General features: G+C 46.2%; 2 protein-coding genes across 2 annotated transcripts in view; both read left to right on the top strand.

Moving 5' to 3' along the window:
- The window catches only part of rxfp1 (relaxin family peptide receptor 1), a gene marked incomplete at both ends in the record, with an annotated part of 67,662 nt that extends 51,999 nt beyond the window's left edge, over nt 1–15,663 (top strand). The window contains 15 exons of the mRNA XM_083685509.1: nt 30–135; nt 2,437–2,508; nt 5,900–5,971; nt 6,255–6,326; nt 6,483–6,554; nt 6,893–6,961; nt 7,141–7,212; nt 7,575–7,646; nt 8,611–8,682; nt 8,789–8,860; nt 10,042–10,113; nt 11,401–11,630; nt 14,131–14,541; nt 14,731–14,949; nt 15,317–15,663. Of these exons, the coding sequence (XP_083541635.1) occupies nt 30–135; nt 2,437–2,508; nt 5,900–5,971; nt 6,255–6,326; nt 6,483–6,554; nt 6,893–6,961; nt 7,141–7,212; nt 7,575–7,646; nt 8,611–8,682; nt 8,789–8,860; nt 10,042–10,113; nt 11,401–11,630; nt 14,131–14,541; nt 14,731–14,949; nt 15,317–15,663 (2,030 nt within the window). The remainder of the gene's footprint in view (nt 1–29; nt 136–2,436; nt 2,509–5,899; nt 5,972–6,254; nt 6,327–6,482; nt 6,555–6,892; nt 6,962–7,140; nt 7,213–7,574; nt 7,647–8,610; nt 8,683–8,788; nt 8,861–10,041; nt 10,114–11,400; nt 11,631–14,130; nt 14,542–14,730; nt 14,950–15,316) is intronic.
- Nucleotides 15,664–17,033: 1,370 nt separating this feature from the next.
- etfdh (electron transfer flavoprotein dehydrogenase) lies at nt 17,034–26,512 on the top strand. The gene is made up of 13 exons (XM_083686230.1): nt 17,034–17,203; nt 18,062–18,211; nt 18,928–19,157; nt 19,814–19,895; nt 20,453–20,571; nt 21,162–21,239; nt 21,478–21,624; nt 22,085–22,225; nt 22,938–23,081; nt 23,332–23,500; nt 23,952–24,134; nt 24,841–25,062; nt 25,767–26,512. Exons 1-13 carry the CDS (start codon nt 17,173–17,175, stop codon nt 25,928–25,930), a joined length of 1,860 nt encoding a protein of 619 aa, XP_083542356.1. The 5' UTR covers nt 17,034–17,172; the 3' UTR covers nt 25,931–26,512.
- Nucleotides 26,513–26,522: the final 10 nt, after the last annotated feature.

Raw genomic sequence — 26,522 nt, 5'->3', positions numbered from 1 at the left:
TCTCTTTACCCCCCCCCCCCTCTCTCCAGTGCTAGGTGCGGTTCCTGAGCTGTGCCAGTGTCGGGGTCTGGAGCTGGACTGTGACGGGGCCATGCTTCTAGAAGTCCCCTCAGTCTCCGTCAACGTCACCATGATGTGAGTGAAGAGAGAGAGAGAGAGTCCCCCCCCCCTCCCTCCTCCTCCCCCCCCCTTCACCTCCCTCATCCTCTAACGGCCCACCACTCCCCCCCCTCCACCTCCCTCATCCTCTAACCCCTCCCCCCCCCCCAGGTACCCCCACTCTGTCCCCGTCCCCCCGTCCCCGGGTACCTGTCATATTGTAGCAGACAATGACCCAGAGCCTCAGTGTGAGACGGAGCCTCTCAGTGTGAACGTAAACACTGTCTAGAGAACCACTGAACTGTCTGACAGACATTTACATTTACATTGACATTTAGCAGACACCTTTATCCAAAGCGACTTACGACAAATACATTTGTCTAAGCAATTGAATCATCTATCCATCAGTCGTGAGAAAAAGAAATCTATGCCAAGACCAGGGGAAGAATTACTTCTTTTTTATTTATTTACAGTAGAGAAACTGTGCAGGGGGGTAGTGGGGATGAAGAGGGACAGTTAAGATGTAGCCTGAAGAGATGGCTCTTCAATCTACGGCGGAAGATGGGTAGTGACTCTGCAGTCCTGACGGCAGTGGGAAGCTCGTTCCACCAGCGGGGTGGCAGGACAGTGAAAAGCCGTGACTGATTAGTGTGACTGCTGCATCCACGTAGAGGCGGCAGTGCCAGGCGGCCAGCCGAGGTGGAAGAACGGAGTGATCGTGCAGGGGTTTGGGGGCTGACGATTGCTTGTAAGTAGGGAGGGGCTGTTCCCTTTGCCTCCCGGTAGGCGAGCGCCAGGGTCTTGAATGTGATGCGAGCTGCTACTGAGAGCCAGTGAAGGGTGTGATGGAGAGGGGTGACATGGGAGAACTTGGGGAGATTGAACACCAGACACAGTGTGTGAGTGTGGGTGTAGATGTGTGTGTGTGTGTGTGTGTGTGTGTACCTGTGTGTTTGCGCCTGTGTGTGTGTGTGTGTATGTACCTGTGTGTGTGTGCCTGTGTGTGTGTGTGTGTGCATGTCTGTGTGTGTGTTTGTGTGTGCGTGTATGTATCTGTGTCTCTGTGTGTCTGTGTCTGTGTGTGTACTAGAATAGGTTCTTCTCAGTATGAAAGGGACCAATTAAAGCAAGTTTTCACGGTTTAGTTAATGACTGCCTCTCTGGGGAGGTTTTGGGAGTGGAGTGTGTTTGGGTCCCTGGGCTGTTATGGTACTCTATACACATCTTTGTCTTCTCTGAACAGTGAGAGCAGGAGGTCTCACTGAACTGCCAGAAGTCAACTACGTGAAACAGATTCAGAGTATTCCTGGCACACAGTTAAAGAGCAGAATGCGAAGGTCTCAATATGACACCCGGAATGACAGGTGTCAAAACGGCACGCGGAATGTGGGCGTCCTGCGGAATGTGGGTGTCCTGCAGAATGTGGGTGTCCTGCGGAATGCGGGCGTCCTGCGGAATGTTACGTGTCATTATGACAGGGGTCATCCATAAGAGGAGGGTGTGTATCATCAGTAAAACCATACATTCGGAATATAGTATAATACCCCCAAACATTACCATACAGAAAACAGTCCACTCTGCTCTTGTCTAATATGTCTCCCTCACCTCACACATTATATTGTCCCAGTATCGGTTAGGTAATACCTCATGTTAATACCTTACCTTTCAGGACATTCAGTTCTAGTTGATTGTTCATCGGTGCTAGGGAACATTCTGTTGGTGAAGTTCTAATTTGCCGTCTCACAAATTCAATTGTGACGACTGCATATGGTTGCTATGCTCCGCCAATAGCAGCGGCATTCATTAAAAGGTCTCCTTTAAGGTCTCCATTGTTTCCCTTTCATCTGTATGCAGAGACCTCCGCTAAGCTAGCTTGCACTTATCTGTCTAGCCTCAGGCAAATGGGGTCACCCGGCTAATTGAAACACAATGAAGTGCGATAAGGGTTCTATTTAAAATGGGGAATGATTCAGTTGTCTGTCGGCACCAGCCGATATTTAAATGTAGTTGGGACTTTTAGGCAGTTTGTATTCTGGCCGACATGTGGCCACACTGAAATTAAATTAGCTCCAACCCCAAGCAGACAATGGATCCTCTGCATGGTAAATATTATAAGGAGCTTTACAAAATCCAAGCAATGGATTATTATTGCGAGATCATTAGTAGTTGTAGTAGCATTACTATTCTTATTCTTATTATTCATATAAATAAAAGGTGTGGGCTTTTCTGAAATGACACAGTTATTGTTTGGCATTTTCATTCATTTGTTGCATTTGACCAACCCCCATCCCCACCCCCAGATTGAGGTCATGACCTATGAACTCTCCTTTCCCGCAGGTCGCTGCAGAGGAACAGGCTACGGAAGCTGAACGCGGACAACTTCTATAAGTACCAGAGTCTCCAGAAGCTGTGAGTTGTCAATCAGGGGAGGCTGGTGGAGGTAGAAATCGGAGGACAATCTCCTTGTGATGCATGGAACGGAACGAGGAATGACATCTGTTTGATACCATTCCCAATTCCGTCCCATGCATTACGATCCTCCGTCCTCCGATTTCTACCTCCACCAGCCTCCCCCGTGGTGGATGTGAAATTGATTGATCAAAAGGTTGTAACAACATTCATTCCAACCTGCTTCCTGTATTTAAAAGATTATGAAATCACACACACACACACACACACACACACACAGATTAACCAACATGTCTCTGAGTGGGCGACAGCACTGAATAAAAAAGTCCCTTTTGATGCCAGAGCTATTCTGTATCAGTGGAGCACACCGTGGATGGGAGAGCCAGGCCAATAATGGCAGCTCTGCTCTGTAGAACACGTCCTGAAAGAACTTCACCACCACACTTCCTACAGGCCAGCTGCTCACTGTTCCATCACTGACTACTGGGCCTGAACAGCAGGATGTCAGGAGAAGAGGAGGATGAATGGAGAGAGGAGAGGAGCATGACGGAGAAGGACAGAACGGAGAGAGGAGAAAGCTGCAGATTCCCCAGGCTAGGTTTAGAACAGCCTTATCATCCATGTACTGAGGAGGACACTGTCTGAACAGGGCTCTGGTTTTAGAGGAATGGTGTGCAGAAACTGCTGTAGACACGGGACTTGTTCACTGCCAAGGAAGTTGGACATGGCAGTAGATAGAACAACCATAAAGTAGGCTACAGTTCGGGAATCAAATATTTAATGCAAAAAAAATAGAATGTTCTTTGATTGTGACATCAAAGCACATCCCATAATGGAATTAAAGAAAAAGAGCTAGTTTGGATATTACTGTAATAGAACTTTGAGCTGTGAGTGACATGTCTGCATACAACATCAGAGGGACAAGTCGAGGATCAAACCCTGGTGCACTAATCTAAATTGATTTTGTATTCCAAACACCTTTCACAGCTATCTGTGACATGACACGCATGCACGCACAGACAGACAGACAGACAGACAGACACACACACACACACACACACAGACAGAAACAGAAACACACACACACACAGACAGACACACACACACACACACAGACAGAAACAGAAACACACACACACACAGCTATCTGTGAGTCTTCAGCTGGCTTGACGGCTTGCCAAAACGCTATGAAACGACAGTTTTAACACTGCTTGTCTCCTCTATTTAGCTATCCTAATGGCTGAATTAAAGCTGCTTAATGAAATGCACAAAGATCACGTCTAGGGGTGTCACACTCAGTGGCAGAACGAACGTCTAAACGTTCATATTAAGAATGTCCCACTAAGGCTACCGTAGCTTTCATATGTACAGTACCAGTCAAAAGTTTGGACACACCTTGCCAAGAGTGTGCAAAGCTGTCATCAAAGCAAAAGGTGGCTACTTTGAAGAATCTAAAATATAAAACATATTCTGGTTTGTTTACTACATAATTCCAATTACAATGTAGAAAATAATAAAAAATAAAGAAAAACCATTGAATGAGAAGGTGTGTACAAACTTTTGACTGGTACTGTATGTCACTGTAACATATCAGAATCAGAATAATTTTATTTGGCCAAGTATATTTGCACATAACAGGAAATTGACTTGGTGAGGTTGGTGCGTGGACATAAAAAAATAAATAGCAAATATTGACAAGAAATGTACAAAAAAGGCTGTGAAATGGTTGTGGGTACACTATGAATTAGAATAATTTTAAATAATTAGAAATTACACTGTCAGTGCGTTGTTTGTGTGACAGGTTAGGGGGGGGGGGGGGTCAGAGAGAGGCAGGGGGCTTGGTTGTGAGCCCCACTGCCATGGGGAAGAAACTGTTCAGGTGGCGCGATGTTTTAGTCTTGATTGACCGGAACCTTTTGCCGGATGGAAGTCTCTGGAAGAGGTGATGACCAGGATGGGAAGGATCAGCGATGATCTTTCCTGCTCTCTTACTGGTCCTGGAGTGGAACAGGTCCAGGAGAGATGGCAGGTTGCAGCCGATGACCTTCTCGGCTGACCGAATGATCCGCTGCATTCTGCCTTTGTCCTTGGCAGTGGAGGCAGCAAACCAGACGGTGATTGATGAGCTGAGGATGGACTCAATGATGGCCGTGTAGAACTCAACCATCACTTTCTGCGGCATGTTGAATTTCTTTAGCTGCCGTAGGAAGAACATCCTCTGCTGGGCCTTCTTGATGGTGGAGGTGACGTTCTCCGCCCACCTGAGGTCTTTTGAAATGATTGTCCCCAGGAATCTGAATGACTCCACAATGTTAACTGGGGAGTCACACATGATGAGGGGGGCGGTTGGGGCTGGGCTTCTCCTTTAGTCTACTACCATCTCTACAGTTTTTAGGGCGTTCAGCTCCAAGTAGTTCTGGCTGCACCAGGAAGCCAGGCTGTCAACTTCCTCCCTGTAGGCTGGAGATTAATCCAATGAGGGTAGTGTCATCTAGTGTCAAGTTAAATTGCCCCTGTTAAAGTCCCCAAGGTCAATAACTGGGGAATACGTGTTCGCTCTCCTTCTCTCCACTCCTAATATTTGGTCGGCGAGTTGACGTTGAGTCACTTTCACGTCAGCTTGCGGGGGGATGTCCAGCCAATATAAAAGAAGTGAATTCACGTGGAGAGTAAAACGGTCTGCAGGTGATGAAAAATTATTCCAGGTCAGGAGAACAAGTTTGCAAAATCACTTTTACGTCGTTGCACCAGCGTTGATTTATATAGAAACAGATCCCACCTCCTTTCGCCTTGCGAGTAGAAATCGGGTCGCGATCTGCCCGTAACAGCTGAAAGCCGGGCACATGTACAGCGGAGTCCGGTGTCGATTCCATCAGCCACGATTCCGTGAAACACAAAACAGAAGAGAGGGAAAAGTCTCTATTTGTCCTGATAAGAAGACGCAATTCATCCATTTTGTTGCACAGTGCGCGGACATTTGAGAGGAGTATTCCCGGTAGAGGCGAGCGTAATCCTCTCTCCCTAAAGCGCACTAAAGTCCCGGCGCCTTCGTCGTACTGCTTGGCCAAGGGCCAGAGCACCTTTGACCAGAATGTCCAGTAAATCCACGGATGAGGCGAGAAAGTTGGGACATAAATCAGATGGTGTTGAGTCCCTGATGTTAAGCATCTCGTCCCTCGTGAAAGTAAACTTAGTGGAATCACAATTAACGGAATTAAAGACTATAAACAAACAAAGAAGTGCGCACCAACATACCGTGGCAGCCGTATGAGGTGCCATTCTTGTTCGGCATTGCATCCATTGTTTCAACCAATTAAGACACGTTGTAACACTGGCCTAAATCTCTATTAACTGGACTTGTTTGACATAAACATTATTATGTTTTCAATAGATATCTACAGCACAACAGGATTCGAGCAGTGAGCCCCAACGCGTTCAGAGGCCTCTATAACCTAACCAGACTGTAAGTTCATGACGTTCGTCCGCCAGTACACATGACCTTGTCCAGCAGAACTAAAACGGTGTTTGTTTGTTTTGGTTGTCATTTGTTTATTGGCAATATCATAGCAGCTATAACTTAATGACGGCCGTGAATGGGGTTGACTTAGGGGAACAATCCTGTTGATTGAAGTTTTTCTAGTTCATTAAAGTATGCCATGTTTGAAGCTGGGGGGGGGGGGTAGACATTTCTCTGTGAAGTGCTCCAGTGAAGTGGTGCATATTGAAAATGCTATTTTCTCCCTCAGATATCTGAGCTTTAACAAGATCTCCATTCTCATGCCGGGAGTGTTTCAGGACTTGCACAAACTGGAGTGGCTGTACGTTTTACCATTACAGAACATTACTCTATGTATAGAACATAAATCTATTGTCGATCCATGACTCAAATCAATTTCCTTTGAACTGACATTGGGACAACATATTTCACGTCATGAGAGACTGAAAATGAAATCCCCTCTTCTCTTCGGTAACAGGATCCTGGAGAACAACAACATCCACCAGATCTCTTCACGGACGTTCTCCGGCCTCCGTTCTCTGGTCCTGCTGTGAGTCACAACTCTGACCTGTTTGACTTTATTTTGTTATTATTCTTTTCATTGAGCACACAAGAGCAGGATGGCGATGCCAAAAAACCTAAGAAATCAAAGTGATACATTTGTACAGAAATGAGTTGAGAAACCGAGACGTACTTGAGTTGTTTTGGTTGGCTTTTCCATCTTCTCCCTGTGATGTTTTTTCACATCCACTTAGTTGAAGAGTCCTGCTGGTATTAAAGAAATAGAAGTTGATTTGCATGTATTAGCAGTGAGTGTTTTTTTCTTTGATGGGCAAAATAATAAAGGCGTTTCTTGTTGTTGTTGTTGTTGTTGTTGTTTGTTTTCAGGGTTCTGTTAAACAACTCTCTTTCCAAGCTGGACGACATCTGTCTGGAGATGCCGAGGTTGAACTGGCTGTAAGTTTTGATATCAGGAGATCAAAGTATCTTTGTCACCAGAAGAAATCATTCTTTTGTGTTTGTGTGTGCGTGTGCGTGTGTGTGTGTGCGTGTGGGTGTGCGCATGTGTGTGTATGCATCCATGTGCGTGCGTGCGTGCGTGCGTGCATGTGTGTGTGTGTGTGTGTGTTTTGCAGGGATATGGAGAGTAACCAAATCGACAGTGTTGGAAATGTAACATTCTGCTCCTGCAACATGTTGACAGTGCTGTAAGTCTGGATTTATTCAGTTTCCTCATCCAACCCATCCTATTCTCATCCAACCCATCCTATTCTCATCCAACCCATCCTATTCTCATCCAACACACCCTATTCTCATCCAACCCATCCTATTCTCATCCAACCCATCCTATTCTCATCCAACACACCCTATTCTCATCCAACACACCCTATTCACCCATATATAACGTTTGTTTTTCTCAAGATAAACCGTGACAACACGGATAAAATCAACAATCTCGCTCAGTTGAATCATTAAAACGTCTGATATAACTTCATAAAGGGAAATTGAGGAGGAAACTGACAAAAGTTAGCAATTCTTACTTGAATGTTTTTGCTCTCTTGTTCTCTAGTGTCCTCCAGCGGAATAGGATCAGTCACATCCACGAGCAGGCCCTCTCGCTCCTGCAGAAACTTGGAGAATTGTAAGTTCACTTACATCACATTGAAATCAATTCAATAATTTGCATCTCACTTACTCAGATCAAAGACAGAGCGTCACACAGGAACACCAGGGAGTGTCTTCACTTTCTGAATCTTTGATCTCTCTGTCTGTCGTTAGTGGACCCGCCTGAAGTCTGTGGGTATGCATCCTTAGTGACTGGTGAAGTGGAACGTCACACCCAAACAGGCTTGCAGTGCTGTAACACTGACATGATAATGCAGACACACACACACACACACACACACACACACACACACACACACACACACACACACAAAATGCAAATATTTGGCTGTGAATAGATTATGCAGAATCTGGCAGAACGGGAACTAAGAGCTCTGTTTCCGGTGCCAAAAACATACACATTATGATTTTTGTCTGAGCTCTGTATCATACCTATGAAGATTATATTAACTCTAACAAGTGTTGTCAGGACACTGGCACAATGTTATTTATTCCAGTTTCCGTGCAGTTCCACAAACTTCAATCTTCAATTCCTCAGAATAGGATTCCTCTCAAGTCTAACACGATACGACATAATAGCTTTATGGTCCATTTGCCTGGAAATTCATGTTGTGAAGTCAGCATACAAATACACAAAATCAATACACACAATCACTACAATACAACAACTCTGGAAAGCAGACAGACGCTACTCCCTGGCATACTGTAAGCCACGCGTCAGGCCTCCATTCTGACCCATGACCCTATGACCTTTGACCCGATGACCCACTGTTCAACAGCTTGCTGGCTGTAGGGATGTACAGTAGCTGGCCCTGCTCCTGTTCTTACTACAGAGATCCATCTCTGCAGATAAGGATGATCAACAGACGTACTGTGAATTTGTGTAGAGATTATGATTTAGAATGTATGGAGGCATCCACGATGATTAGACCATAGGCACCATAGGTGTGTGTTTCTGTTTATTTTCTGTGTCTCTACAGAGATCTGTCCAGCAACAGACTGGTAGCAATCCCACCCAATCTGTTTGTTCATCTGGAAGATTTACTTCAACTGTGAGTCTGATATAGTACGACATACACACACACACACACACACACACACTGTCCTAGCCAGCCCAGTAGGGTTGTGTCAATCCCTAACGGTCCTCTTCTTCCCCAGTAACATATCCTACAACCCCATTGTGGACCTCCAAGTAGATCACTTTGATGACCTGCACAAACTCAAATCACTGTAAGTAGCTTGTGTTTTACATAATAATATGCTTTATGTGCATATATTCCAATAATATGCTTATTTATGTAAATGCATATGGCTGTATGTCTCATTGCTCACTCTCTGCATAGATAGACGGTACTCATAGCTCGCAAATCAGTGTGTGTCCCGTCAAATCCATGTGTTTACTGTCAAATCCATGTGTTTACTGTCAAATCCATGTGTTTACTGACAAATCAATGGGTTTACTGTCAAATCCATGTGTTTACTGTCAAATCCATGTGTTTACTGTCAAATCCATGTGTTTACTGTCAAATCCATGTGTTTACTGACAAATCAATGGGTTTACTGTCAAATCAATGGGTTTACTGTCAAATCAATGGGTTTACTGACAAATCAATGGGTTTACTGACAAATCAATGGGTTTACTGACAAATCAATGGGTTTACTGTCAAATCAATGGGTTTACTGACAAATCAATGGGTTTACTGACAAATGAATGGGTTTACTGACAAATCAATGGGTTTACTGACAAATGAATGGGTTTACTGACAAATCAATGGGTTTACTGTCAAATCAATGGGTTTACTGACAAATGCAAAGGACAGAGAGAGGAGAGAATGAATGAGATGGACAAGCAGCAAGAAGTTTTCATGTGCTATGTTTCAAAGCGTGATTCCTGCTTAGATCACTCGAGTCATATGGCATGCGACTTCAGCCTTCAGACCTTCAGAAGTCTCTCGAAAACAAATTTCAAAATTGTCAGTCTCATTTATTCTGATTCATCAGGCGAGTGTGCATTCCTGCCCAACGGAAGGCGCGCTGTCGTTCCATTCAGTGTCCTGTCAGGAGAGCCATTGTGACACATAACCTGTGGTTTAGACATTAGCTGGTAACTGTGTTTTCCTGTTTGAATGCTCTATATTGGCCCACACAGCAGGAATGCTCTCATTCACAGACAAAACACCAACAGCAATTCAGCTCACACATCAAAGCTGCTCCAGAAAAGCACTTTGTGTAACACACTATTTCCTGATAAGAGTAGGCCTTTGTGTGCGTGCGTGCGTGCGTGTGTGTGCGTGCGTGCGTGTGTGCGTGTGTGCGTGCATGCGTGCGTGCCTGACTGACTGACTGGGTGAGTGAGAGAGAGATACTGTATATATTTATATGACAATAACAAGTTGTTTTGTGTTCTGCAGGAGTATAGAAGGAATTGAGATTGGGAACATACAGAGACGAATGTTTGAACCTCTCAAACACTTGACTCATATGTGAGTACTCAGCATTTGGCCTTTCATCTGGCTGTTTTACATCTAATCATTCCCACAACGTCATTTCATATTTCTATTCAGACCATTGGCCCCTTTGGCCCCTTCATATCTCTATTCAGACCATTGTCCATTCATGCTGTACGCCTAGCTCATTCATTAGGAAGCTTATTATTAATTTTTTTTTAAACTTCTTCATTTTCAAACCGTGTTCATTTTCAGAAGGAAATCAAAATACTGATACTGCACATGAAAACAAATTTAAACACTTTCTTTATAAACCCACCTTCAAGTCCCATCTCTTCATTTCAACTTTTCCTCAGCCTTTCATGTGGTATTCCCTCAGAAAGTTACCGCTCCAAACTCCTCATCGGAACATTACCATAGTAAACATGGCCTTGGGCGCTCGATCAAATACACTTGTAAGAGACTGGTCAGTCCAGCAGGAGAGGCATAATAACTTGTCCTTATCTGACCTCTCAAGATGTCCACTCTCCAACTGTGTGACAACGCTGTGTTTCATTATTGATGTGCCCCTGGGTACTGTGCCATGCCCAGATGCAACTGGTTCATTAAACTATCGCTGCCAAAGTGTTCCTGTCCTATTCTTCAGAGATTCAAAAGAAAAGCTACAAAATGTTTTCTGTCACTGTTTTCTGCACAGGGAGCAGGATCATACAGGCTTTTCTGCTTTCCAACACAGCCTCATCTCTCCTATCAATAGGAGGATGAGGACCAGGCCATCATGGACAATCCCTCCAATCCCCTACATGTCACTATGGCAGAGCAGAGAAGCTCCTTTAGCAACAGATTATTGCATCCATGTTGCACTAAGGAGCGCTATAGGAGATCTTTTCTGCCTGCCGCAATAAGACTATATAACTCCTCCTCTGGCTGGCTCGATCGGGGTGATCAGAGTCAGGCTGGGGGATGTTAAATCATACTGGACTGTTCTTACTGTATATAATGTTTCAGATGTCTATTTTATTTTATTTTTATTCTATTATTCTACTGTCACTTTATTTAGTTGTTGTTATTTGTGATGTGAGCTGCTGTAACGCCTTAATTTCCCCTCGGGGATCAATAAAGTACCTACCTATCTATCTATCTATCTATCTATCTATCTATCTATCTATCTATCTATCTATCTATCTATCTATCTATCCATCCAGGTGCTGTGTTGTGACAAATATGCACAAGCACTCTCCTTCAATCCAAAGATCCACAGTCCTCCTTGTGTGTGTGTGTGTGTGTGTGTGTGTGTGTGTGTGTGTGTGTGTGTGTGTCTAGCTACTTTAAGAAGTTCCAGTACTGCGGCTACGCTCCTCACGTACGCAGCTGTAAACCCAACACAGACGGCATCTCATCCTTCGAGGACCTCCTGGCCAACATCGTCCTGAGGGTCTTCGTCTGGGTTGTCTCGGCAACCACCTGCTTTGGGAACGTCTTTGTCATCTGCATGCGCTCGTACATCCGCTCGGAGAACAAGCTCCACGCCATGTGCATCATCTCCCTCTGCTGTAAGTGTGACGGGCGAGGCTTCGAACGTGGGTCTCCCACATGGAAGACACAAGTGTCTATCGTTATGCCGAGAGGACATCCTCAAGGTCTGAGGGCGACACTTTTAGGCAGGGTTAACGTATCACCAGACCGTGATTCCAAATCACCTCCGCTACATAAGACAGAGCTCAGTGCACGGTCACACTATAGCTTTGTTATGCACATTGCCCCATGCTGACAGACAGACAGGGTATTCTGTCTGGGCGGCAGGTAGCCTGGAGGTTAGAGAGGCTGGCCAGGTTGCTGGTTCAATCCCCACTCCAGGAGGGAGCCGGATGTGAGCTGGTAACTGGAAGGTTATTGGCATCATATCCAGGTGCCTACCACTGCTGTTGTGCCCTTGAGCAAGGCACTTAACCCCTAACTGCTCCAGGGGCGCCGGAATATGGCTGACCCTGTGCCCAGAGCTCTGTTCTCCCTTGGGGGTGTGCATGTGTGTTGTCTCGGGAGGGGGGGGTGCAGTGCGTGTGTATTGTCTTGGGGGGGGGGGGGGGGGGGGGGGGGGGGGGGATTAAAAAAATTGATGAGAATTGATTGCATGGCCAATAAAGTCTTAGTCTGCTCTTTTGAACTGGCCTTGTGTGATTTGACCGTACAGTTGATAAGTATTCCCAGGGACATAAGAGTGTGTCAATGTACAGTACCAGTCAAAAGTTTGGACACAAACTTGCCAAGAGTGTGCAAAGCTGTCATCAAAGCAAAAGGTGGCTACTTTGAAGAATCTAAAATATAAAACATATTTTGGTTTGTTTAACACTTTTTTAGTTTACTACATAATTCCATATGTGTTCCTTCATAGTTTTGATGTCTTCAATATTAATCTACAATGTGGAAAATAATAAAAATAAAGAAAAACCATTGAATGAGAAGGTGTGTCCAAACTTTTGACTGGTACTGCATGGATGTTCCAGGGGAGGCTGGTGAAGGTAGAAATAGGAGGACGGCTCATTGTATTGCATGGAATGGAATGAGGAATCGTATCAAACACGTGTGTTTGCTTCCATTCCGTGCATTACAGTGAGCCTGTCCTCCGATTTCTTCCTGCACTAGCCTCCCCTGGTATTACTCTTTAATATATCTACGGCCCATTAGACTTATTCCAAGGCTCAATGACACTAGCTTTGATATGCTGATCTTGTATATGGCATACAAATTCCCTTGGAAGTCAGAGGAGTGAAGGTCATATTGTATTAGTTTTTCTATAAAGGAACAGTTAACGTCATGCCTACGCTGTGAGCCTTGAAGAGCTTTCCGCTGTGGACACAACAGCTTTGATAGCTCTGCGTATGCAGGGTGTGGACCATACATGTTGATGACTGTTGATGAAGGCTGTGTCTTCATTAATAACTTACCTGGGACTCCATAGAGAAGGCTGTATATTGCCTTTCCCCTGCCACCCGGCTTGACACTACCCCCCACTGTATGCCATGCTTTAATGTTGATGTATGTCAGATGGAAAATGCTTTTTGATATGCACATTTAGAACCTTTACATATCAAAGGAGAGGGATGACTCAGTACGCTGCTGCAAGTCAAGACTTTTCTGAGGGGAATTCAAACCGAACATGTATTTTTCAACATATATTCCTTTTTTCAGCAGGTTGCTTGAGTCGAACATAATCTTGATAGATTAATTCATTACAGAGAGAAACACTGAAAAAAGTTTGGATTTACATCAGACATTCAGGTTGGATTTCCTTGAAGAAGTATATCTTCTGGGTGTTGGTTGATGCCATAGAAGTGCAACAGGCCTTGGATCCTGGCTGAAGCTTACATATGCAAATATGTGGAGGTCTAATATAACATTCATATTCTGCAACAAAAAAAAAAAAGCTTGTCACTGTAGCTTGTGACATTTTAGGAGACTTAATCTCTGATGAGATTAAAATGACACTTGTCATGTCTGTTGAATGTCTGACGTTGTAAATATTTGAAAGTTGACAGTTTTTCTGTCAACTTTTTTTTGAAAGTTGACAGTTTTTCTCTCCTAACATCAAAACCCATGAAGCTGTAATACAGCAATAATACCAGTGATGCTGTACAGACTTTAAAGGGATAGTTTCATGTTTAGCCCTCTCTAATAGACAACATTCCGACTATGCTTAATTTAGCATCGTTGAAATCTCCTCAGAGAAACTTCCAAGGTTTCGTGGCGGGGTACATACTAAACGAACTTTTTTCGTCAAACAACATAGTTTCGCAGGTAGATTCCATTAGGATACCAGCAACTTTTTGTTCACAGTTAGTAATCACTCCATCAAGTATTGGCCTGTATATGGCAATCAGGGGAGGCTAGTGGAGGTAGAAATCGGAGGATGGACTCATTGTAATGCGTGGAATGGAATAAGGAATGGTATCAAACATGCCATCTCTCATTCCATTCCATGCATTACAATGAGCCCATCCTCCGATTTCTACCTCAACTAGCCTCCACTGATGCCAATCTATCATCCCCCCCCAGGCGCTGACGGCCTGATGGGCGTGTACCTCTTCATGATCGGCGCCTACGACCTCAAGTTCCGCGGCGAGTACAACCGCCACGCCCAGGCGTGGATGGACAGCGTGCAGTGCCAGGTGATCGGCTCCCTGGCCATGCTGTCCACCGAGGTGTCGGTCCTCCTGCTCACCTACCTGACCCTGGAGAAGTACATCTGCATCGTCTACCCTTTCCAGTACCTGACGCCCGGGCGCAGACGAACCATCAGCATCCTGCTCAGCATCTGGGTGTTTGGCTTCGTCATAGCCTTCCTCCCCTTGGCCTGCAAGGGCCTGTTCAGGAACTTCTACGGGACCAACGGGGTGTGTTTCCCACTGCACTCTGAACAGCCAGAGACCACAGGGGCACAGGTGTACTCCATAGTCATCTTCCTGGGTGGGTGTCTTTCACGATGAGATTCAGATTCAACTCCATACAACTTTATTTGTTTCCTTTTTAGTTGTATTTGTTCCTCCTTTATTTGCAAACGGTATCGGACTCGGTTGCACTCAAACATGCCGTCAGCTACTTGTGTTGTTGTATTGTAAAAGTGTGATATAAAATGAATATCATTGTCCCCCACAGGGCTGAACTTGGTGGCGTTCCTGATCATAGTGTTGTCCTACGGGAGCATGTTCTATAACATTCAGAGGACAGGGACCCAGACCCCGAAATACAGCAACCACATCAGGAAGGAGGTGACCATAGCCAAGCGATTCTTCTCCATCGTCATCACAGACTCCCTCTGCTGGATCCCGATCTTCATCCTCAAGATCCTGTCCCTCTTACAGGTGGAGATACCAGGTAAGTGTTAGCTCCAGGTTAGTCAATCTGAGATAACGTTACAATTTTCACGCTAAACCCTTGATGTTCTGATGACGTTTTAAGCAGATATGATTGCATTATATATGCATACAGTGGTAAATTTGAATTCATATTAATCATTCATATTGCTTCTATAATTAATTCATCCGATTATCAGATAGCATAATAAATGACAAACAGACAAAACAAAAGACACACACACACACACACACACACACACAGACACACACACACACACACACACACACACACACACACCACACACTCTCACTCTCTCATCACACATCACCTGCCATCTGCATCGCTCATCTCCTCTTATCTCTTTCCCCCGCGACCCCCCTACCAGGCACCATCTCCTCCTGGGTGGTGATCTTCATCCTGCCCATCAACAGTGCCCTCAACCCCATCCTGTACACCCTGACCACGCGGCCCTTCAAAGAGACCATCCTGCAGGTGTGGGCCAACTACCGGCAGAGGAGACCCCTGCTGAGCAGTCACCCACCAGCCCACCACCCCTCCCTTACCTGGCAGGAGATGTGGCCCCTGCAGGAGAACGGACAGGTTCAGACCCTGAACCTCACCCCCCCCCCCGGAATACCTGATCCAGCAGCACCTCCACTCCGACATGTCCTGCACCCCGTCCTGTACGACCTCAGGGAGGTCACAGCTCATCACAGCCGACGGGACCAATAGTGGTGACTCACAGGGGGGCTGACGCCCCATGGGGGTTCAACCAGAAACAATGTCAACAACAATAACAACAACAACAACAACAACAACAACAACAGCAACAGCACACCCACAACAACTCCCACACAGGATTTGTTTTGTTTTGATGCAGAAATTGTGTGTGTGCGTGCGTGCGTGCGTGCATCTGATACACTACTGGATGTTCGCGGCATGTTTACAGTTGTAGAGTTGATTAACATTTTGCACTGTGATTTGTACAGACATCAAAGGAGCGTGTTTGGGTTCCAACCATCCATTTTGAGTGCTACTGACACATCATGCTTTCTGGTTAATTACTCACCTTTTATTTCAGTTTGTTGACCTTTCATTTAATCCAATCACTCACAAGGCTCCTGGTGTACAGTACATACATTGTATAAATGAAATCGATCACTGCCATGTTCATTGTGTGCAGTAGCCTGTGTTTCCATGGTTTTGATTCCTTGATGAAATCCTTTGGGAGGAGAAGAGGACTGAGCTGAATGGCTGTGTTGATCCAGGGGACTCCTCAGTGGCATTTGCCACTGCAACACAAAGATATGTCACCTACTCCAAGGTGGATCTCGGGTGTCGAGTCTCGATCGAGACGATCCTCTTTAAACACAGTGGGAGGTATTTTCTCAAAGACATGTCAGAATGCTCAAAGGTTTACATTTTGAAAGTTGCTCATAAAATAAATTAAAAAAAAAAAAAAAAAAGTATGTCTTTGCAAAGAGAAAACTATTCAAAGAGTCATCATACAATGTTATTTTTCCACAGTTCTCAATATGTCTATTACTATTTGTTATAAAGATAATATTTAATTTGTTGTAATTACTGTAAATGTAATAAAAAAAAAAACTGATGCCATAAGGTTTGGTTGGTAATAAAAACGTGGAAGCCCAACCACAGATTTAGAAGAAAAAGGTTTCATTCATACTGGACATTTCTAATTAATGTGAAGGAATATGTTTCAACAAATAAATAAAGAAACAATGCTGACTGACATTTGATTATTCTTGTCTCACACACAGAATAGCAGCTTTGATGAACCAACATGTAGCTGTAATAATAAGTCTGTGATCTGTACGTAGATTGATCTTTCTTGAATTAAAATCAGTAGACTTTAGAAAGCATGAACTTGAATTACAGTGATGTAATATTGTCAAGTGGTCACAACTGGACAATTTCATGATATTTAACATGTTTTACAGCACGATAATAATAATAATTGTTATGACATTTTACCACAGTAAATGTGCCGCTTCTTCTCGACATTAACGAACAAACCCACCACGGCCGCCGCAGCTACTATAACTGCGCAGTTATTGACACTTGCTAACGTGTATGTTATGAGACGCCACCTGTGAATTTTGTTGCCAGAACAGCAATCGCAAAATCACTGTCGTTGCTGAGCCTCGGAGGCTCTGCATCGGATCAACTGTATAAGGACTTTTTCTAGTAAACACCACGCTAGCTGACCATTTTCGTACAATGTTTCCAGCTAGCAGATATTCAATTCAAGGTAAGGTAGCGACGTCGGCTAGCTCGCTGGTGTGACAGCCCAGCACGCCTGCCTGTCCGTTTCTCATGACGTTCTTGGTCCTGCTAAATTATCAGAGCTTTCTAACGCACATCTTGTGCTGTGCATTATTATTTCTATTGTAAGATGGTTGTTGATGGTTCGCCAGTTATCTGAAATCATGACATGCCAAGCCTGCTACCACTGCTAGCATGCAAGCTGAATGTAGGGCAAAGTTGAAATCAAATATAGGTCACCCGAACCGATGTCCTTGGCTCTGTTTATGCAATTCTATTTAGTTTAACACTTAGCTGAAGTGATGCATATTATTTTACCATATGTGTTTTAACCATAGTAAGTTAAAAACATAATTAAAAGTGGGGAAAGTACGTTTGTGACAGCTACTAAGCTAGCTAATTTCATAGCTAGCAAACTAGCTAGCTAGCCTGCCTGCCTGCCACTAACAGCTGCTAGCGAGAGATTGAGGTCTGATCTGATGTGTTACATTGCTGCACAATTAAACCGATCGATTCTCAATGTATGATTCAGCTAGCTAGCTACTGTATTTACAAAGGTGACACGTTCAGAACGATGCACTTATAGGTGTGAGTAATAGCTTGTTTGACACCCACTCTTTTCGAGTTTCAACAATCTGTCACCTGACTCTCTCCTTCAGGCAGGCAGTCTCAGACCATTACCACTGTGTTTTTGACTGTATGATACGTCTGTGTTAAAGCGTAAACATTGTTCGGATGGTCGATATCGGACCTGAGTTGATGAGCTCTAACCGGCTCCAGTCAGTAGTGACCTGTCCTGTCCTGTCCTGTCCTGTCCTGTCCTCTCCTGTCATGTCTGTTGTAGCCCAGCGGTGTGTACGAGCGTTGAAGACCGCGCAGGCAGAACATGGCCCTCAGCTGTACACATCCAGATGGAAGTGCTCTTCCTCCTCAACCCCTCGGATCACATCACACTACACTATCTACCCTCGGGATAAAGACGCGCGGTGGGAAGGTACTGCAGCATCATCAACATTACCACACACACACACACACACACACACACACACACACACACACACACTGTAACTGTCAGATATCAGACACACATTCTCTCATTCTGCATACTTGCCTGTCTTTCAACAATGCATTGTATAATAATAATAATAATAATAATTATTATTATTATCATCATGCAAATAGCAACATTTTCCTCACCATAATATAATGGTGCTCCTCTAAATGAACTCTGGAGTTGAGCTATACATTATGCGAATAAAGCCATTACAGTACTCATTCTCAAAAAATATTCAGCATATAGGTGTGTGTGTGAGAGAGAGAGTATGTGTCTGTGTCTGTGTCTGTGTCTATGTCTCTGTGTCTGTGTCTGTCTCTGGTCTGTGTGTGTGCTGTGTGTCTGTCTCTAGTCTGTGTGTGTGCTGTGTCTGTGTCTCTGGTCTGTGTCTCTGTGTCTGTCTGTGGTCTGTGTGTGTGCTGTGTCTGTATCTCTGTCTCTGTCTGTGGTGTGTGTGTGCTGTGTGTCTGTCTCTGGTCTGTGTGTGTGCTGTGTGTCTGTGTCTCTGGTCTGTGTGTGTGCTGTGTCTGTCTCTGGTCTGTGTGTGTGCTGTGTCAGTGTCTCTGTGCTGTGTCTGTGTCTCTGGTCTGTGTGTGTCTGTCTCTGGTCTCTGTGTGTGCGTGCCCGCGTCTTATTGTGTCATTGTCACCCTGCAGGTGTGGAGATGGAGAGGTTTGCGGACGAGGCTGATGTGGTGATTGTGGGCGGGGGCCCTGCGGGCCTGTCTGCAGCCATCAGACTGAAGCAGCTGGCCAACGAGCAGGAGAGGGAGCTGCGGGTGTGTCTGGTGGAGAAGGCCTCTCAGATAGGAGCTCACACTCTGTCAGGGGCCTGCCTGGAGCCTAGCGCCCTTAATGAGCTCTTCCCCGACTGGAAGGAGAGGGGGGTAAGGAGTGTGTGTGCGCGTGTGCACGTTTTTAGTAACAGAGACAGACTGTAGTCTCAGTAATGACCTGCGGTGAGCTGAGGGGTGTTAGGAGAATGTGTGAGGGAGGGAGAGAGAGAGAGAGAGAGTGTGTGTTCAAGAGAGAGAGAGTGTGTGTGTGTGTGTGTGTGTGTGTTCTACACCTTGAGAAACGGAGACAGACTGGTCTCAGTAATAACCTGCTAAGCCTCAGGGCTAGGACCAGGGATGTTTTACTGCAGACATGGACTCAGGGCAAGCCAGGACTTCCACCATCGCCTTTGACCTTTCCATAGGACTACATGTTAATACATTCATTTGAATGGAGGGGGATGCTTTTATTATTTAAGCTCCATTCAAATGAATGTATTGAAATGTAGTCCTATGGAAACATACCCTGTCTCCATGTCCAGCTCTACTGCCAGGGACTGACATGGGATTAACAACCAATCTGTCGCATTTCGCATTGAACAAACATATAGCAGCGCCCGCAATCACCGGTTAACGACATATGGAGCTGATATTGTTTGAGCCATGTTTCACAGTCTTGAACGTACCTCGGTTGAAAGTCTTGCAACCCAAAGGAAAACAACCAAATAAATGAAATAAGTGATGTTATTTGTGATCTCTCACCCAAGGCACCCCTGAATACAGCAGTGACTGAGGACGCATTTGGGATTTTAACAGCGAAATACAGGATTCCTGTCCCGATGTTGCCAGGTAAAGCTACTTTTGAACATTTCAGTGCTCAAGTATATCTTTCAGAAATGCGTCCTATCTCCTGCCTGTCACCAGTAGCCTAAGGGCCCTGGCCACACTCCTCTGTCAGGAAACACCCATAAGTATGAAGTCACTATCTTGATTTGTTGCACGGAATTCTGGCGTGACCTTTTGGAACAGCCAAGCTACTCCAAAACGCTTCCTCGTTTTTAATTGGCTGAACGGTAGAACGGACTGTCAAAAGGTCCTCTGAACAAGCTCCTCTGAACATTTCTGTCGTCCTGGTCGTCTCCATTGGCTGTTAACTGAGAAGCCGTAATTAACCGATGCAACACATTAGTTTGGCCAGGGCCAACCTGTTGAACGTGTGTGTGTGTGTGTGTGTGTGTGTGTGTGTGTGTGTGTGTGTGTGTGTGTGTGTGTGTGTGTGTGTGTGTGTGTCTGTGTCTGTGTCTGTGTCTGTGTCTGTGTCTGTGTCTGTGTCTGTGTCTGTGTCTGTGTCTGTGTCTGTGTGTCTGTGTATACATTCCCTTCCATCCCTGTCCCTGTGTCCCCAGGTCTGCCCATGAACAACCATGGGAACTACATTGTGAGGCTGGGGAACTTTGTGCGTTGGCTGGGAGAGCAGGCTGAGGAGCTGGGGGTGGAGCTGTACCCTGGCTATGCTGCTGCAGAGGTAAGACCCCCCCCCCTCTCTCTCCTTCCCTCCCTCCCTCCCTCCCCCACCCTGGCTATGCTGCTGCAGAGGTAAGACCCCCCCGCCCCTCTCTCTCTCCTGCCTTCCTTCCCTCCCTCCCCCCTCCACTACCCTGGCTATACTGCTGCAGAGATAAGACCTTGCTCTCTATCCTCTCTTCACTCCCTCCCTCATTCCATTCCTCTTCCCTCCCTCCCTCCCTTTCTTTTCTCACCCTCTCCTCCCTTCCCTCCCTGCCTCCTTAAGTCTCTCACTCCCCCCACACACCCCCCCCCTCCCCCCACACACACACTCCCGCCCCTCCAGTTCACTGAACATCTGCCATCTTACCGATATTGAGAAAGCAATCACTGTTGAAGAATTGATCTTTCCTCAAACACAGTCTTTCTCCCAGGAAACATTTACATTGTTGGATGTTGTTGTCCAGATATGGGAGGCGATTTGTGGAGTTGAGGGGCTCTGTTTCTGTACTCGATCACACTCATTGATTTACCAGTGGTTCTGTGACCTTCAGAGACCCGCTTCATTGATCCGGTTTTGTACCATCTCCGTGTCTTCTCTCTTTCAAGGTTTTGTTCCATGAAGACGGCAGCGTGAAAGGAATCGCCACCAATGATGTGGGCATCGCCAAGGACGGTTCACCGAAGGTGAAAATGAACACAGTGATGTCAGTTCATGCAGAAAATCGGTGCTATTCCTTAGACAAAATACAAATGATTTACATGCTTGTTTTGTCCTCTCCTCCCCTCCCCTCCTCTCCCCTCTCCTCCCCTCCTCCCCTCCTCATCCTCTCCTCCCCCCTCCTCTCCTCCCCTCCTCATCCTCTCCTCCCCTCCTCCCCCCTCCTCCTCCCCTTCACTTCACCTCTCCCCTCCTCTTCTCCAGGATGTGTTTGAGCGTGGTATGGAGCTTCATGCTAAAGTGACTCTGTTTGGGGAGGGTTGCCATGGTCACCTGGCCAAGCAGCTCTATAGGCAGTTCAACCTCCGGGAGAACTGTGAAGCCCAGACCTACGCCATTGGCCTGAAGGAGGTAACGCCCACCTCACCCCCTTTCTCCTATTGGATAACAGAGTGATGCCTCCATATTTAGACAGGAGTAAGCAAACAGACCACTTTTCAGTCAGCTGGACTATTACCTATGACTGTGAAGGGTCACATGTTTTTGGACTTGATGCGAGTCCAAATAAAAATGACTTCTCGCATTGTGACTGCCAATAGCCCCTGGTCCTACCATCGCTTACTTGACTGATGGATAGATGATTCACTTACTTAAAGAAATGTAATTGTTGTAAGTTGCTTTGGATAAAGGCGTCTGCTAAATGCCATAAATGTCAATGAAAGTGTAAATGACTAATTCGTGTTGGAAGAGATTAATAGAACACGTGACTGAATGAAGAAATGAATTACTTTATGGATGGTCTGATGGATGGATGAATGAATGGATGGATGGATGAATGAATGGTACTTATTATCCTTTGCTTATTGGCCAGATTTGGACGATTGATGAGAAGAAATGGCGTCCGGGCAGAGTGGAGCACTCTGTGGGCTGGCCTCTGAACAGGAACACGTACGGAGGCTCCTTCCTCTACCACCTCAACGAGGGAGAACCGCTGGTGGCGCTGGGCTTTGTGGTGAGTGACTCTCACCTGCTATTGGCTCCCTGCCACCCTGGTGAGTGACTCTGGCCTGCTATTGGCTCCCTGCCACCCTGCTGAGTGACTGGCCTGCTATTGGCTCCCTGCCACCCTGCTGAGTGACTGGCCTGCTATTGGCTCCCTGTCACCCTGGTGAGTCCAAGAAATAGAGTAGAGAGAAACATTGTAATTAAAAGTTCATATTTATTCAGAGTCACGTAAATTTAATTTAAAAGTTTTGGGACGTGAATATGGCCTCAGCTAATCCAGAGGACAGTAGAAAGTCTAATTGCACCAAGTGGGAATATGAACGAATGCCTGCTGTGTCGGTGGCAGTGTGTTTCCTGCTCCCACTAAACCCATTCAGCGTTACGGGGCTAAATGTCTGAGCCTGTCTTCTCCTCTGTAGACGCTTTTGAAACTGTTCACGTCCGAAAAGTTTTCCCCTAAAGCTCTGACTTTTAACAGCTTTTCAAGATCTCTCTCCATCGAAAGGGCTTCACACGCTACACAATACACACTGCCGACCTGAACCACAATGTGCTGGCTCGGATGTTCTCTCTCTACATTGTCCTTTACAGCATTGTTACAGTAACTATGATCCAGCACAGCCCAGCCCAGCCCAGCTCGGGACAGATGTGCTCAGTAGTGTAAAGAGGTGTAAATGAGGTGTTTCTCTCTCTCTCTCTCTCTCTCTCTCTGTCCCCAGGTGGGTCTGGACTACACCAACCCCTACCTGAGCCCCTTCAGAGAGTTCCAGCGTTGGAAGCATCACCCCTATGTAGCCAAGACCCTGGAGGGAGGAACCAGGATCGCCTATGGGGCCAGGGCACTCAACGAGGGGGGCTATCAGGTGTGTGTGTGTGTGTGTGTGTGTGTGTGTGTGTGTGTGTGTGTGTGTGTGTGTGTGTGTGTGTGTGTGTGTGTGTGTGTGTGTGTGTGTGTGTGTGTGTGTGTGTGTGTGTTAAAATGGGTACATTTTCAATACATTTCAATACATCAATCCAGGGTCAAGTGTTCTAAATTCAGTCTCATGTCAAGCGTCCCTCCGCCTTGGTTCTGATTGGATGAACTCATCTGTCTGTCTGTGTGTTCCTGTCCAGTCCCTGCCCAAAGTCACATTCCCAGGGGGGATGCTGATTGGCTGCAGCCCTGGCTTCATGAACGTTCCCAAGATCAAAGGCACCCACACAGCCATGAAGAGCGGCATGTTGGCCGCTGAGGCCATCTTCCCCAAGATCACAGACGAGAACCTGGCAACAGAGACGGAAGGTACCGGACAGCCAAGACCGCAGAGATGGAGTTAACCTAACTCTGACTTAACCAAGACCACAGGAGATGGTTATCCTAAACCTGACATATCTTACAGGAGATAGAATTGGCCAAACCATTAATTAAACAAATGCTTCAAAACTCCTCTATACTGGTCAGAAGAAGGCAAAGGGAAAGTTTCACCCTGGGTGAAAAAGCTCTCCTCTCTCTCCTAATCCTGTCTATATTATCTTCCTCTCCTCTCCTCTCCTCTCCTCTCCTCTCCTCTCCTCTCCTCTCCTCTCCTCTCCTCTCCTCTCCTCTCCTCTATTAATCCCTCTCTACTCTCTTCTCTTTTCTACCACCTGATGCACAACGACAAAAACAGTGTGTCAGTGTGCCACCTTCAAATGTACTAAAGAGTGTCCTCCACACACAACTCATCCCTCTCCGCATCGCTCCGTCCCTGCAGGTCTTTATATTCCGGAGTACGAGGAGAGCCTGAAGAAGTCGTGGATCTGGAAGGAGCTGTACGCCGTCAGGAACATCCGGCCGTCCTTCCATAACTACTTTGGCCTCTACGGAGGCATGGTCTACACCGGAATCTTCTACTGGATGCTCCGGGGGAAGGAGCCCTGGACCCTCAAACACGCAGGTGCTAGGACACGCTAGTGACATGCTAATGACATGCTAATGACACGCGAGTAGCATGCTAATGAGATGCTAATGGCCAGGGGAGGCTGGTGGAGGTAGAACACGGGAGGACGGGCTCATTGGAATGCGGGATGGTATCAAACGTGTGTTTCCATGCATTACAATGAGCCCGTCCTCCGATATTCTACCCCCCCGCCAGCCAGCGATATGTTCTCTGACGTAGCCGTCAAAGCATCTGTTTCGTGTATTCATGATGAGCCATTCTGAGTCAGTTTAGTTAGACAGATTCAGCTGCGCTCTGCCCTTTATTACCGCCTTACGGAGGCTGTGGCCACAGGGGAGGTGTTCTGATCCCGCTCCTCTCTTCATCACGTACGTCCCAATGAGCCTGACCTTTGCCTCCGCCAGCCTCCCCTGGCACCGGTAAACAATAACAGCTGGTGTCAGCCGACGGCAACTGACCTAACTGTCGTTAGGCAAACTATTATCTGTGAATATTAATTGCCTAGCAGTAATTACCGGCCCCCCGAAGTGCACTTTGGCAGTGTTTCTTAACAACTCCTAACGTCACCAGACAACGACTCCTTTCCCAAGAACAAACCGAGGAAGGTCATCTTATCTTCCTTTAGTTGGAACTGACATTCCATAATACCACCTCTCCCTCTCTCTCTCTCTCCCCCCCCCCCTCCTCCTCTCTCTCCTTTCAGGCCTGGACTCAGCCCAGCTGAAGCCAGCTAAGGACTGCACGCCCATCGAATACCCTAAGCCTGATGGGAAGTTGAGTTTTGACCTGCTGTCCTCTGTGGCGCTGAGCGGCACCAACCACGAGGGGGACCAGCCCCCCCACCTCACCCTGAAGGATGACAGCGTCCCTGTGGCCAGGAACCTGGCCATCTATGACGGGCCTGAGCAGCGCTTCTGTCCTGCTGGTACGTACAGTTGACCAGGGAGAGAGAGAGAGGGGGGGGGGGGGGCACACAGTGACGCACACACACACACACACACACACACACACACACACACACACACACAGCTATTGACTGACTGACGGTGCGATTGACAATAATAATAATAAGTGCTAATTTTAGAATACCTTGGAATTGGGCTCATCTAGGCCTTTGTCCTCCGGTGCCAGGCTTTCTATGGAAGGAACAGCCCATTGGCTCTTCAATAGAGATGCTAACCAATGAGAGAGCTTCTGACTACCACCTGCTGAGCACTAACACTGTAAACACTCTCCTAGAAAGTGGGTCTCTCCCGAGTCTCTCCTGTTCCATCTCGCTGCCCAGAACCTCTATTGAAAAAAACACAATTAGCTATTCCTCCCCCACATTCTGCTAAAGATGTCTCGGGCTTGGCTGGGTTTTTTATCAATAAATAAACAACACAGCATCGCCTCTCCCAAGTGCTTTAATTTCCTGCATGATTTGCAAGCAGCAGCTCCACACGGACAGGCCTTGATCGGCTTTTTAATTATTGGCTCCGCAGCAGTGCCAGTGTTTGGGAACGGATGTAGTTATCTCTCTCTCTCTCACACACACTCTATCCCTTTAACACCTCCCTTCTCTCGCTCTCTGTCTCTCCCTCCATCTCTCCATCCCTCTCACCCTCTCACTCTCTCACTCTCTCTCAGGTGTGTATGAGTACGTTCCCCTGGAGTCTGGAGAAGGCATGAGGTTACAGATCAACGCCCAGAACTGTGTCCACTGCAAGACGTGTGACATCAAGGACCCCAGCCAGAACATCAACTGGGTGGTCCCGGAGGGCAGCGGGGGGCCGGCCTACAACGGAATGTGATTTATTCAGGCATATCACTGGGCACCACCTCCACCTGCAGCAGTACGGTGGCTGCCAAGGTACAATCAGGGCTAGCTGTCGATATGTTTTTTTTACTCAGATTCCTTGCGTCTTTGTCCTTAACAAAGGTCTTAAACGAGGCCGATCTCTCCGCCAATGAGTTTTGAGGAGGCGGCGAGGAGAGAGGACGCAGGGAAGCGAGGAAAGAATTTTGGAATTCAGCCATGGCTTCTAGAATCTCAAGTGCCTCAACACGGAACTTGACTGTTGCCGTATTCTAAAAATGGGCATTGTAAAGTGGAACATTAAGTGGCTTTGGTTCAAGTACAGTTTTTCTAATTATGAATGCTAATTAAAAAAAAGTTATATACAGTATGTATATATTTTAGTTTTTTTGTGACCAGAGGAGAGCTGTTATAACTAGCCACGGGTAGACGTTAATTCATGTCCATAACTGACCACACACACAAATCTGTGGCTCCGTAGAGGTTTATTTCATTAGCTGACCTGTGATATACTGTACATAATGTTTGTAGTGGGTAGAAGGTATGATGACAGTGAATAAAAAAACATTTGACCATGTTTATTTCTC

The sequence above is a fragment of the Argentina silus genome (genome assembly GCF_951799395.1).
Source record: "Argentina silus genome assembly, chromosome: 15".
Classification (NCBI taxonomy): Eukaryota; Metazoa; Chordata; class Actinopteri; order Argentiniformes; family Argentinidae; genus Argentina; species Argentina silus.
This window is presented reverse-complemented; position numbering and strand designations above follow the sequence as displayed.

Coding starts and splice junctions, on each gene's coding strand:
- etfdh (XM_083686230.1), top strand. CDS start 17,173: ATGTTTCCAGCTAGCAGATATTCAATTCAAG. Junction 18,212..18,927: donor TAAAGACGCGCGGTGGGAAG/GTACTGCAGCAT, acceptor GTCACCCTGCAG/GTGTGGAGATGGAGAGGTTT. Junction 21,240..21,477: donor CCAAGGACGGTTCACCGAAG/GTGAAAATGAAC, acceptor CCTCTTCTCCAG/GATGTGTTTGAGCGTGGTAT.